General features: G+C 40.4%; 1 protein-coding gene across 1 annotated transcript in view; it reads right to left on the bottom strand.

Annotated features, from left to right (window-relative positions):
- klhdc8b (kelch domain containing 8B) overlaps positions 1-15,305 on the bottom strand; it is a 198,537-nt gene that overhangs the window by 53,794 nt on the left and 129,438 nt on the right. Inside the window, exons 4-5 of the mRNA XM_084367737.1 lie at positions 11,765-11,929; positions 919-1,143 (exon numbers count right to left, since the gene is read on the bottom strand). Of these exons, the coding sequence (XP_084223863.1) occupies positions 919-1,143; positions 11,765-11,929 (390 nt within the window). The remainder of the gene's footprint in view (positions 1-918; positions 1,144-11,764; positions 11,930-15,305) is intronic.

Raw genomic sequence — 15,305 nt, forward strand, 5'->3', positions numbered from 1 at the left:
TGTACTGCTCAGAATCTATGGTAATTTTGTGTGTCATGTGAAGAAATAACCAAATACTTTCATCTGGCTGTAGACAAGTTCTTTGACATTATGAAGTCAATGTTGATTGCGCAGTGTAATGTCAATAGAATAATGACTATGACTATTAGCGTTTAGGTTGGTTCACTACCTGTCTGCCATCGGGCACAAAATCTACTGGGAAAATGATGCCTACTGGTCATCCACGTTGCCTTTACATCTCCATTACAGATTAAATGAATAAATAAACTCATGTTTTTTCCTGTGTCCTTCCTAGCTGCTACTCTCAGGAAAACAGAAATACAATTGTCTTTGTGACACTGGAGCAAACATTATGCCATTTGGAAACACCGGAGACATTATTAGAGAGGATACAAACCACTTAAAGCATTTTGCCGAGTGGCAAGACTTGCCTAGAGGGACTTGGGAAACATTAGGTGGTAGTACTTTCGATTAGATTTTGTGCGTTGTCTTTTGCCTACCACCCACTCCAGCAGTTCTTGCGCTAAGTACAACTACTAGCTTTGTCAGTGTTGACATGATGTTATTTCTACACAAACGGTAAAGAGATTGGTGGAGCCATGGGAAGTAACCCAGTGATTGTTGGCTGGGAGAGAGAGACAGTCAGTACCAATCCATTGGGCCAGTAGCTACACTGGCCCAATCACTAATGCTCAACCCTGTATATGTGTGTGTGTGTGTGTGTGTGTGTGTGTGTGTGTGTGTGTGTGTGTGTGTGTGTGTGTGTGCATGTGTGTGTGTCTATGTGTAAATGTTGTTTTCATTGCATCAGCCCAACTTGTTTCCTGGCCCATCAGGAATGCTCCCAGTACTCCAGCTGGGCAGTCAGCCCTCAAGCCCTGCCTTAAAAGTAATTCAGTTGGGTTTGTCACCACTTACCTTGATCTAGATCATACTCCTCCATGGTGCTGACAAAGTGAGGTCTGGAGTAGAAGTTATGTGGCCCTGGTTGTTGGAGGCCCCCAAGGCTGAAGAAGCTTCGATCATTTGTGGCGCAGCAGGAAAAGGCCCTCCGGCTCGGGATGCAGGGGTAGCGTGTCCAGCTCTTCATCTCCAGGTCAAAAGCCTCCAGCGCCGTCACTGGCATCTTTCCCTGACGACCACCTGGAGGTACAGGAGAACGTACAAATTCAGAACAAAACACATTTACATTTACATTTAAACACATTGGGACTGTCCACAGACATTAAATATCCATTAAAGCAACACAATGTAACTCCCTGGAGAAAAGTAGTTGATTGTTGAATCTCATTTGATGCTTTCAACGCTTTGGGTTGGCAGCTCGGGTCAAACGTCAACCGACCGCCAACCCTACGTGTCAGTAGTTAGGGACTACCTGGGGATGAGACTCTACAATCAACTACCTTTCTCCAGGAAGTTATATTTTGTTGCTTTAAAATCTACTGGGAAAATGATGCTTTAATGACCAGCTGGATTACTTGATTTAGCTGTTACACGCAGCCGTGTTTAAAGATACTTCCTCCAGATTACATCTGGATTATCACAAAGATGAGGCATCTGCATCTACCATCTTATAAATGAAATACATTGTCAGGAATATCAGCATGTAAATGGATAAAGCCAAGTACTGGCAAATAAAAAAATATGTGTGCCATTGTTTGCCTTTGCTATTCACTTCTTGTTGCTTTTTATTGCTTTTTAATATCCTGCGCCTGTCACAAAGTTTTCTTGGCATTTATATCAAAGTCTGGCAGGCGTGCAGACCAGCACTGGAACCACATTTAATTTTGGACTGAGAGCAGAGTACAGCAGCAGGGTGCTCCCTTAGGATGCCTACAAGTTGTTTACTTCCATAAAATCATAACTTAACCTTGTAAAATACAACTACAAGGGTGCAGCAAAGTGGTGAGAGAGGGAGCACATAGCGGGCGGTAACAATGTGAATGATGGGAAAAGCAGGGGAGAGGCTGAGGCTGGAACTAGGCAATTTGAGAAGAACTTTGAGGGTAAAAAAAGGACAGAAAGAGGAAGGAAGGAGAAATGGCCGGACGAGTAACAAGATGAGATTACAAAAAACAGATGGGGAAGAATCCAGAATGACAATATGAGACAATGACAGAGAATTCTGTGCAAAAGTAATACAGGGAAGGGAGGAAAATGTGTAGGAGGGAGAGAAGAAAGTGGAAGAGGGTCAACTGGAGTAGGCAGGGTGGCATGGAGATCGATAGCAGTAGCGAGACAAAGAGTCGAATTGAGTGGGAAGCATTTGAGTCAGAGAGGTATGAGAGAAAGAAGCTAAAAGGTCTGTCGATTACAACATAAATGTTCAGTATACAGAGGCAATAACGAAAAAACAGAAATATGCAGTATGTACAGCATACCGATCAGCCAAATAATGTCAAAATATTAAAACCACTGACAGATAAAAAAAAACCTTCTGTTCAGAATATCTGGTCCTCCTGGCATTCAGGTGGATGTTCTTTGACACTTACCACCAGTAAGCGACAGAAAGGGGAAAAAAACATTAATATTAAAGTATCTATATATATATTTCCTGTGCCTTCGGCTTGGATTTACCTTTGCTCAAAACATGCTCTGTGCCCTGTCTAGTAGTGTTACTTCATAATGCACAACTTTTTAGAATCCTTTTGGACTGTGAGACCACCAGTCTCCCTCCCTCTGGTCCAGTCAACTGCCAAATCTCTGTCAGCGTAACTGACACGTTATTATTTCCCAACTGTATGTTCAGTGGTTGTTTGGTGTTAATGGGTTGTGCTTTTTCCTGCGGTTGGTTTGAAAAGACAAACAGTCATACAGCGGATTGTGAGCCCTAGTTGCCCCAGTAGACACCACACACTTTGGCTGTCGCAGCTGCAGTGTCTCTGGGCCTGTTAGGTAGAGACAAGCCAGGTGGCGGAGCAGCAGAATAGCAGCCCGCTGGCAGTTGAGCCCAGAGACACTCTTGCAGGGTTAATTTTTACCTCACCAAAAAATAAAATAGTATGAACAAACAGCCCTGGTCTAGAGTGAAATATCTCAACAACTATTGGATTGATTCCCATGAAATTTGATCCATGGTCCCAAGAGGATGAATCCTCATTAGATAGATAATATTATAGTTGCTAAACATCAGTAGGTTAACATGGTAGCCCAGTCGCCCAGAGACAGTGTTAGCAGTTAACATTTTTTGCAAACCACAGATACGTCCAAGGTTGACTTTGTACAAAATGTGGCATATCACATTCACATTATATGCTTATTAGCCACCTTTCACATCAGGGAATGCAAGGAATGGTGGTTGCCAACAAGGCAGCAAAATGGCCTACCCCAGTTCAAGTCACACCGCCAGATATTTTTAAGAAGACCTGTGGACATTTCCAGCCAAAACAGTATCATTGATGGAGACCAAAACGGTTATTTTAAGACAAACAATGATGAATTCCTCACCCTTACCAGGTGTTTTTTGTGCCTTCACCTAAGTAGAGCATAAGCACAGCGTTGTGACAAGAGAGGAATAGAAAATTTAACCTAAACAAATGTTAAGTTGAAACATAAACAAACGTTCATAACATTTCATCTTGTCTGTGGCTTTGCACAAACGTTTTTAGCTAACATTTATTCTGCTGATTGAGTTGAACAGTTTCATTGTGAGCATGTTGCCATGCAAGTGTTGCAGTTAGCTTGAAAGCACAGGCTGCTAGCATTGACTGTTTTCAGCTGTATCTGAATGAAACACATTCAACCAGATACACCATAACATACTAAACATGTGGTAAAAAATAGTATAAAATGTAAATGGATGCTTTTGCTCTCTCCTCCTCTACAGGACCAGGTACTTAACTGTGACATGTGGCAAACAATTCTTGTTATTTATTGCTGTTGGTTGAATCCTTCTGCACTTTCTTGCTACAAGCTCTTCACACTTTCACTCAAACTACTCTTAGATGCGTCCCTAAATACAGTACCTAGGAGAGTATGCAGGGAAGTTCTTTGGGGGTTTTTTTTTGTGTTCTACAAGCCTTGGGCTAACGCTTCCTGTACAATAATATATCTGCTGTTCCTACTGTATGTATATGAGATTGTCCTTGTGGATGAAAGGACTAAATTCTGGCCAGGGTCCATTTCTGATTTACCTGCTGTTAATTGATACATAACTGCAGTAGTAAGAAGGGCTTCATGGACTGAGGAGATTTGTCTTTGGACAGATTTAGATTTCTTATCTGACTTTGCAGCAGCAGAAGGGTGGTTTTACTTTAATATACATCCCACATTCCCTCACGAACATGCAACATGCCTTCATTCATTCATGCAATAATTCACTCACATAATAAAGGAAGAACTGTATATTTGTTCTCAAGTGCTGTGTGCTGATATGCATCTTTTAGATCTTTTCATCATCCTTGACTTGCTGACAGCCTCTTTTCAGCTGCACTCGTGTACTGATTACCAACCATGACACTACAGCAAAACTCCTTGATTCAAATCGTATACACGCACATGCAGAGGAATTTTAAAGCAGTATGAAGCCTGATGAGTTGAACATGTGACAGTAAGTCTGCTGATGAGTGGTAACAGAATTTAAATCAAAGGGAGTTGCAGGCATCCACTGTTCCGAGGCAAATGAAGCAGCAGCATGAATTTACAAGCTACAGTAAACTTCTCAAGTTACAACCAGCTAACAGGCATTACACTCACACTGCATAACTGAGAGAAAGACACAGACACAAAGAGAGAGCGAAATATTGACCTGGATATCCAGTTATAATATAAACAGCATGTATGTCGTACTATTCTGTTTGCACATCGCTCATAACTCTGTGTGCAATGTGATAATGTGATTATCTCCAATGTGTGTATCTTCTGTATGTGCATTGTGTCCATGTGGGTGTACTTTGGATTAGCCCTCCCTCTCTGACCCATGTACTTCCCAGGCATCATTCCATACACAACCAGATGAATTAGCATGCTAATCGGCAAAATAGTTATATTTGTTCAGTTTTGGGAGCAAACATCTTTGGATCACTGTATTGGATGATGTTTATTTTTTCCCCCTCTTTTTTAGAGACTAGGACTTTATGCTTGTCTAATAACTATACTGACACATATTGCTGCCCAACGCACCATTCTAGTCAACAGTGCTTCAGAGCCACCACTCCCCCGGCTGTCAGGTGCAAAGGTGAAGCCATGCAGTGCATTGAGTTACAACAGACGCTTTTTTATTTACAGTCATTAAGATTTTTATTCACAGTTGGGAGCAGCCATAAAAACGACACTAAAATCCCAGGTAAGGTGAGACTTCCAAAGGTTTAGCTGCTGTGCGCTCAGAATCAAAGGTTCAGAGCCATATGTTTCTTTGACACTTGATATGACTCTTTCTTCACTCCTAAACTTTCCACTTAATATATTGTATGTGGCTGCAGGCAGTAGCCAGTTAGCTTAGCTTCGCACAAAGACTGAAAACAGGGGGAAATGGCTAGCCAGGCTCTGTCCAGAAGTAAATAAAAATACCTCTAAAGCTGACTAATTAACACTTTCTTTCTTGTTTGTTTAATATGTACAAAAATGAAGTTCAAAAACGACAAGTTGCCATTTGATGGGGGTTGTGTGAAAGACTATTTCTGGCTGGGCACAGAAACTTCTCCGCTGGTTGCCTGGCAACTGCTCTGAGTCAATCTTTTCATCTAACTCTTGGACAGAAAGCAAATCAATGGCTTTCCCAAAAATGTCAAACACTTAATGTTGAAAGAGTGAAATATTAGCCTTCAAACACATTTTGAACACATTTTTTTTAATTTACTTGAAATCATAATTTGGTTTACAGGTCATACTGATAACATTTTTATGTAGACAAATCAAATCAGGAGCACTAATAATTTTATAAACTTTGTCAGGTCCAAAATGATTGTTTTGTTTTTGTATCTCTGTAAGAATTCTGACAGCTGGTTCCAGCTTCTAACAAGGTTTGTCAGCCAGTTTAATGCTGTTGATATCACATGGTATCTGTGATTCATCAGCATCAAGAGTCTTAGTTGTTGCCAGTTTGTTAGTTAAAAAATGTAGAAATAGTTGAAATATACAGTATGCTTCCAGAATACTGTACCACCCTAATGCTAGCTTAGCTAGCTAATGTTAGCAACATGAATGTTGGCTAGTGTTAGAAAAACATAGAAATGTATGCAGATGACACCACTTTGTAAGATACCAAAATATCCAAGCAAGCTTTGACTCTTGCTTTAAGTGAGTGAGGGAGAGACAAATACAAGTGGGTCGAGTGCAACAAGTTATTTTTTTTATTTTCCAAGACAAAGTCCATTGTGTTCATGACATGTTGGCCAACAACCCTCAACTAAAATTAGCAATGGGCAACAATGATAGGGAACAAAACACAATAAAACCTCTGGGTGTAACGACTGATAGCTCACAAAAGTCATAAAAATGCAGAGAGGAACCAGTATGACTAGAAAGTGTTCTGCTTCCATCACTGCCACAATGATCAAATCAGTTATTCATTCTCTGGGTTCTGTTTCACTACAACACTGCCCTGTAATCTGGTCATCAACATCAAAATCCAATCTGAAAAGCAGCAGGTTGCTCAAAATAATGCAGATCATTTGGCACCCAGTTGTTCATACAGAATGAATGTTAATTATACACATCTGGCATGGCTGATGGTCGAACAGAAATTGTCTTAAGTCATTTTAATGTGACTGCGGGATGTCATTAGTACCAATTACCCGTCCAGCCTGGCTCATCAGATACACATGGCCTCTGAGCACGGTTACAGCACTAGAGGTGCAGCTTCTGCTCACATACTGTAATTCTTTCGGCTCCAAAAAATGAACATTTGTAAACTTACCATCATATACAATAGGTCAGTAGCACTCTGGAATTCTGCCCAATGATATCAAATCTACTGTTAATAAGGGTTAGGGTTAGGGCAAATACATATTCTGTTATGCTCTGTTATGCTATATCCTCAATTTCTTGGGTTTGTTTAACTGCTTAGTTTGTTTGCTTTAGTTCCACATGTTACATATGTTAAGTGTTTCTTCTTTTCTCTGTTTCTATGTATAGGTATAATTATACAAGTGTATTATCACCTCACCCTTAATTTCTCTCATTTATGAGACAATAAGAGAAATTCAGATTTTCTTATAGTACCTGTGCACTCCAAGTGAATGCAAATTTGACTGAGCCTACTGAAAAAAGAACAGAAACCTAATCTAGACATCAACATCAATTCCAGGATTGCAATGTCTTGTATGGATTCACATATACCACAGAACCACCACACTGTGTTTTCTGAGGTGAAATGATATCTAACAACCCAATGAAGCCATCCCCTCTATCGAAATGGTAGTGGCGGTCCTAGCTTGCTTGACGCCCTGGGCGAACCTCACCTTCAGCGCCGCAAAAAGCCCCAGAGGCGGCTGCTACAGAGCCGGTTACTGTGGGCGACTGTCCGCTCACTTTTTTTTTTTTTTTGCGGGCGCTCATGCCCCCCTCCACATATGCTGCCCTGGGCGGCTGCCCATATAGCCCATATGAGGAACCGCCCCTGATGGAGGGGTACGCAAAGCCATCTGACAGCACTGTGGCGTATATAGAACAACAAAGCATGGAACCACTAGTCTTTATCATAACCTACATGAGAGTGCTACTTATATTTCTGAGCTGAGAGGACATGTTTCTGTTTAAGAATTACTCAAACTTTAGAATGATCAGACTTGGCAGGTAGTAATGGTCTTAATTGGAGATAAGACATATATCAGATACATTGGATTCTATGCCTTTAGGAACTTAACATCTCTGAAAATGTTAGAGTCAAGTCTTTGCGGAAAAATGACAGCAGCTCTTCTAATTCAACCAAGCTGCAAGTCCCAAAGACAACACTGTAAATGTTAGGGTGATATTAAGGAGTGTGCTGACATATAATTTGTGGAATTGAACAGCGTGTACTTTATTCTTAAAATGTCAGTATTGTACTAAGTACAGCTGAATTTAAGGAAGGACCCGCCATGTTTTCTTGCAAAGAAGGTCTCCAGATGTTACAAAAGTAAACTTCTTTATATTTTTGAATTTGATGGATATGTTTTCTTGGTGTCTGAATAAATCTTTCCAACCTGTACTGTTACTCTTTCTATTAGGTCTCTTGTTTGTTTATTTTTGCTAAAAAAAAAAAAACAGATTCAGACAGAACACTTTTTATATACAAATAAATTAACCTGATAAACCTCAAGCTTTTTACTTGATGATGAAAAAAAAAAAAAAAAGCCTAGAGACCATCTTATGATGGGAACACACCAGCCGCGACACCCATCAACATGTTCATACTTTGTTCATGTGTTTTGTGACTGCATCTTGCACAGTTGAGATGCTGTTGTGCTGACAAAAATCAAAAACACACAAGGTGAAAACAATACCAGCTGCGCTAGATTGGACAGGAATGATCTGACCTGGGTTACAGTGATCTGCAACTTGAAACAAATGTGGGCCAGGGCCCTAAAACGGGGGCCAATGGCCCCTTCCCTACTTCCTACTGTACCTCCCTAGTTCTGGCGCCATCACTTGGATCACAGCCATTTTGGATTTTAAATTTGATCTCAACTACACACCTTTAAAGTTTTGTAACTGCATCTTACATGGTTGTGATGCTATCGCTCTGACAAACATCTGTTCACAGACAGACAGACAGACAGACAGCTGGCAAAATACTTAAAACTGCTTCTGTGGTGGTTACTGCTAAAAAATATGTCTCCAGGACCAAATTGTGCCATGATGACACACACACACAGAATAATAAGGTGAAAATATTATCATTACTTTCAAATTTTCTGAATTTTACACTTTGGCACTGTGGTACTGTATGTGTTGTATTTGCAAGTGTCGTCTTATTTACAGTTTGTTCCTAGAAGCCTTTTATGCTGTCAAATTGATGGATGTGTTTCTCAGTTTGTAGTGGTGGGAGTATTCAGATATTTTACTCAAACCTGCATCAGGTTAGTAACCTGCATATTTTATTTACCACTTTGGAGTCTGATGTCAACAAATCATCCAGAATAAAAGTGATGGCAAACATGTGGCCTATTTACACATTCAACAGATACGGAGCAACAGTATCTTTCATTTAGTGTCTTTTCTGAGAGAACTATCTGTTTTTTTAGTTGCTAAATGATCCACTCTGGACACCAGCTAGCAATGTTGTTTGGTGTTGGGTAGATGGGTTTATCTTTTACAGTTTCCAGTAGCTGTAAACAACACTGATGAGAGAGTCCGGCGAGAATTCCCTATGCATATATCAGTCTGAATGTCTCAGTACCACATTGTAAAAAAAAAATGAAACTCCATTGAAAGTGCTGTGTTCAAAATATTACTCAAATAGTACATAACAATTATAAGCAAAATGTATGTGAAGTATCAAAGGTCCAATTACTCATTGTGCAGAAAAAAGTCTGTGAGTCTTATATTATTATTTATCATATTATTTGATCATTATCACATCCAATCAGCAACATTATGTAGAAATTGGCTTTTTTTGCATTTTGGTGCCCCCCACAGTTTCTGAGTGCAAAACCACTGTTGTAAATACAAATCCCAGGTCTGTAACAATATGTCAGACGTAATGTAGGTGCTAACTACAAACAAAACTCATTATGTCATAACAATATTATGTGTTGAAAACTTGTATGTTGAAGTCAACTTATATGTAATGCAAATGCAAATGGAAATATTGTCTTGGCAATAAGCAAAACATTATTTTGAGCATGTAAGAGAAAACATTGACATGGAAATAACCAAACCTCCTGCTCTCAGGAGGTTACAGCTACTTTGTGCTGAAAGCGAATCGTATTGGTGCTGGTAGTGAAATGGATTCATATGTTTGAAAAACGCTTCTTCAGTGAGACGAAAATGATCGTATACTGCATGGCATGAGTTCAATTTCTCTCTCAGCAGTGATGTGAAATTTTGACCAAGTGTCAATGAGCAATAACAGCCCCCTGAAGAGACACAATGAGAACAAATGCAACGTCTGATCATGGATGGAAAATCACTGGATGGGGGGGGGACAGAACACAGTACCAAACACTTTAAAAGAGCAGCTTTTACACTCTGGCTCTGTCCCTCTGATCAATATTGTACCAAAACTGTGAGACTCCTCGAGCCCTGAGAGTCTGAGGGTGGAGAGTGTTTCTATTAGTTCCTTTCACTGCTCTAAAAGCACCAGGCAGATAAAGTCACAGAGCTAAAAGGCTCAGGGTAAAACAGTACGACAGTCACACATCTCTAGACACATGGTTCAGTAGTAATGCAGCAGAGTAAAACAGAGGGACACCGCAAGTGTGTACAACCAAAACTTTTTTGGACTGGGGCAAATATACAGTTACTGTCTCTTTATCTTCTCTCCATAAGCAGAGTGTGCATCACAGTAGCCGTGAGGTTGAAAATAGTCCCACAACACTAGAGACTGAAGCACTTCAAATATGTCATCCATCAGCAGCTTTCCATGTCCTTGAGAAAGTGATTGAACACATCCCTCCTCACTCTACTTAATCCCTAAACTGAACTGTCAGGTAGACTGTGGGTCCATGTGTAGTAAAGAGGAGACAGATAAGTAGTGGGAGGGAACAATGGTACCCAAGGGTGCATAAGAAAATTGCCAACAGTGCTGCCAGATTGAATAACTATCTTTTTTTTTCTTTTCTTTTTTTGCCAGTCATGTTTAAAATCAGTTGTGCAGATATTTGGTCATAAATCAAAGTACTTAAGAAATTTACATTTTGACCTGATGGTGGCACGAGATGAAGAGTTGAGGGATCATCAAAGTGATGATCCCTCAACTCTTCATCTCGTGCCATCATCACTTTCATGATCCCTCAACTCTTCATCTCGTGCCATCATCAGTTGGGGAAGAGGACTGTTTGAACCACCTTGAGGAAAAAACTCAATGAAACACCAACGTCAATATGATCTATCCTCTGGGGACCATAAATGTCAATACACATTTTCATAGCAATCCATCTTGAAGTTGTTGTTAAAATTATTTACTGGATAAGACCAAACTTTGACATGCTGGTGGCACTAGATCAAAATATGAGGATCAAAGTCTTGAGGACTACCAACGTAGATTACCAACGTCAGTATGATTCATCCTCTGGGGACAACAAATGTCTGCGACTGTTGGTGCCATTTCTTATAGAAGATGTTGACATATTTCATTGGATTGGTTAAAACTTTGACATGCTGTAGATCACCAGCACTAAAGACTTAAAGGATCAGCAAAGTATTGAGGATTCATCCTCCGGGGAACATGAATGTCTGATTAAATATCCCTTCAATAGTTGAGATACTTCAGTGGATCATCCAACGGCTGAAAATAAATATGTATGCTAATTTAACTATAAATCAAAAGGAAAGAAATAGATTGAGCTAATTAGCTCACCTAATTTATATTCATAGTTTTTTGTTAACGGATTATTTATCAGCAAATATGCACAGTGAAATATATTTCTCTAGTATAAAATGTATTACTTTTCTAAGTGATTTAATTATTTCTGTAAGTTTGTCAAAATAAATGATTTTATATCCACTTAATACATCACTGTCGCCATTTTAGCTTAAAACATAACATGGCTGCTACAGTTACTTTGAAGCACCATGCTTTAAAACAGTCTGGGGAACACTGGGACAGAAACAGACGTCGTTGTTGAATTAAACATTGAAAAATGAAAAGAGGGAAAGGAGATGATGGGACCTCGTTTCCTACCCATCAAGTAGATTTTGTTTCCTCTTACGAAGGGCGTGGCTCCGTAGCGTGGCGTTGGCATGGAGGTCAGCGGCTGCCACTGGTCCTTCTCTGCCTCATAAACTCTCACCATGGCCTGCGGCGTGGTGTCGACTCCCATACCTCCCAACGCATACACCTTTCCTTCTGCACAGAGACACAAAGGAAAGACACTGTATAATAACAGGTTTTAAACAGCCAGACAAAGTGATGCATCGCGGTGCCCTTTTATCCCACCATTTCTTAATGTCCGTTATCCGTCTCATCCATCTACAGTCATACAGTCATTGTTCAATGTTTGTGCTCAGGTCGGACAAACTTCCAGATGACCCTCAAATGACTTTTTCACAAGGACACATGCAAGCATCTGCAACTACTGCAGCGTCATTAAAACACAGAGATGCAAGGGAAAGAGAGAGGAGGAGTGCTGAGTAAGCAAACATGGTGCCCTGGCAGGAACACTGGGCCAGGAAAATGACGGAGAGGGGGGAGATGAGAGGAGAGGAGAGGAGGGGAGGGGAGGATCAAGAGAGGAGAGGAAATGGCAGTGTTATACATTTAAAGCCCATCAGCACTCACAGTTGTGACAATTTAAATCTGAGAGAGAGAGAGAGAGAGAGAGAGAGAGAGAGAGAGAGCATCTAAGTCACCCAGACAGATGACACATCCACAGAGCTGTGACTTAAACTGTGAGGAATAAGGCAATAATAAATCTGTCACTCGAGATGCAGCTCAACACGAGTGTGATTGCTGGTAAGACTGAGCAAATCCAATTTGGACATAAACTATATGACGCAGCGTGGACACTTTCAACGTATATAACATGACGCAACGCACGCATGTGGAGAGGTGGGGCGAGGCAGGGATGGAGGAAAATACACACATGCGTCCCACACCAACCAACCACATTGTAAGCAGGGCTGGCACAGTAATGAGTTTTTCTGTAAACATAGAGAGCTTTATACTGTGTGTTCCCTTCCATTTAGCCTGATTTGTATTTTCACCACTGTGGTCCCTGTAATGACTTTTAATTGGCATTTGGTTGGATCACCGTTCTAATGCATGAAGAGAGTTAATGGCTCTGTGAGGCTGTAAAGGTCATTGTAAAGAAAAAAGTATTGGACAAATTGAGATTTTGACCTTATGATGGTGCTGGAGGAAAAGTCAGGTAATTACCAGGAACTAAGCTTCATGTGGGGACCGTGAACATCCATACAGCATTTCATAACTCCAAGGAGAGGCCACAGCTATAAAATAGATGAATAACATATAAATATGTTAACTCATTCTGAGTCAAAACTGTATATGTGGCATCATGTAAGAAGATTTAGTGAACAGGTTTGTAAAAAAAGATATTATTAGTGATAGTTGTCATACTGTCCAAATGTCAAAAAACATAAAATGGCTCCAAACGGACATCTCATATTGATTTGAAAATGAACGCTATTTACACATTTCTAAGCAGAAATCTTCACTCTCACTCAATCTTCTAAGCGAAATTGTTAGCACACACTCCATCTGAAGTGGGTGCACAAGCACAACCGTGCGTCAACGGTGTAAATAACGTCTTTTAAAATCAATGTAGGATTCCTGAGACTTGATTAAGCCAGACGAGCTGTATGGATCCATTTTATGATTTTTTTTACCACTTTCTACTTCAGCTGTTTAGGAGACTGCAAAACTGTTTTGCTGTGAAGCTCCAGAAATGTTTTGTGGACTACAAAACTTGACGTTCCATCAGCATGAAGGTGAGGAAATAATGACTGAATTTTCACTTTTGGATAACCTTTTCCTTTAATAAATGAAGGATTACAGGTACAAGGAAAAGATGAAGTGAGTCTTGTGCGTGTGTGTGTGTGCGTGTGTGTGCGTGTGTCTGCACCAAAGTGACAAAGTGCAATGTCGGCACTGTGGCTGTATCCTGGATGGCCTAAATGAGTTATTTTCTCTAAATTGCTTTTTAATGGTTTCCAACTAACTTTCAACTACTTTTTATCTTCTGTGGTTCACAGACTAAAATGATGGACGGACCGGCCTTTCAATATGAAATAATTTCAGTTTTCAGTGACGGCCTCCTAAATCACCACATTATTACAAAGAGGAAAATGGCTGCCTCACTGAAAGAGATGAAAGCATGTTGCATTCCTGTCCACTCCTGTGTGTGTGGCCTTACATGTGTGCAGGTGTGTGAACATTGAAAAATAGAAAAGGTAACAGGGAGAAATAGAGTAGATGAAACAGCAATCAACAATGTGCATGTGAGTGTGTATGTGTGTCTGTATCTGTACACTGAAACAGAGCAAATGATTTCACGAGCAGGATGAAATGAAAAAAGCACAAAGAAAATAACTGTCAAAACGTCTGTCAGACTAAATTGCTTTTACTTGAGCTTTTACTCTTCCCAAAGCTGCTTTGTCACCACAGGATGATAAGCAATTTCATGTACAATGAAATGAGAACCTGTTTCACTGAGATTAAATGTAGAAAAAGCATTTACATGCCCAGAGGAGGGCTTGGAGATCTGACATTTTCTTTTAACTGCGTTTTATGGAGAACTCACTTTACTTACTTTTATCAGGCAATAAATCAGGAGATGCAGCAGGCTCCAACACCTTTGTCGGAAATTAGGGATTGGTCCAAATATTTTCAGGAAAAAGACAGAAATTTAAATCTTTCTCGTTGTAATACTGAAGCACATCTTGTCCCATCTCAGTCTGCATATCACCAAACACGGACTATTCTATTAACACTAATAAATGGGGTGACATTGTACCTGCTTCACATAGGGTAAATGTCACAGTACTGCACAAATGATCATAATGACAATACATCACAGTCAAAAGAAACCATTATAGAGTCAAATTAAAACCTGCTCAACTATAGGTAAAAGTAGAAGTAGAATGAAAGTAACAGAACTGTGGTTTCAATTGAATGACTGAAGTACAGCGGCTGAGAGAGCTCAAGGCCATGCAGCTCTGATAAAGATAAAGAAATCTTCAACACATTCAAATACAGAAACGCTTGAACAGAAGGCTCGAGGCGCCTCAACTGACTCCACTCAACATGAAGGAGCAGCAGGTCTCCTCAGGACTGTCTGAGCTTCTCGACCCTGAGAAGGTATTTCATTTCCTCCATTTGTGACCCTGATCTCGTTCTTTTTGTCATTACCCAAGGCTGGTGACCGTGGGTGAGGACTGGAACGTACAGTACATCAACCAGTAAATGAAGAGCCGCACCTTTCAGCTACTTCCTCACCAAGACGGTCTGGTAGCTTTACTGCTGACTCAGCGACAATCAACCTGTCAATCCTAAGACCCCAAGAGACTCGGTGTCACTTCATTTCCTGCACTAGAGCTGGTTCCTACGCTGAAAAAGACCATTTGTCTTTTACCTCTAACTAGTTTCCTCCATTGTCCAGCAAGTCAAAGCCCACATGGTGCCATATCCAGGAGGGGTTGCTTCAATCTGAAGACTCAGATGCAGAGCTTGGTTTTAAACACCACCGCTCTTTAGGCCAAATGTT

This window comes from Pagrus pagrus, assembly GCF_965226575.1.
Source record: "Pagrus pagrus genome assembly, chromosome: 11".
Lineage (NCBI taxonomy): Eukaryota > Metazoa > Chordata > Actinopteri > Spariformes > Sparidae > Pagrus > Pagrus pagrus.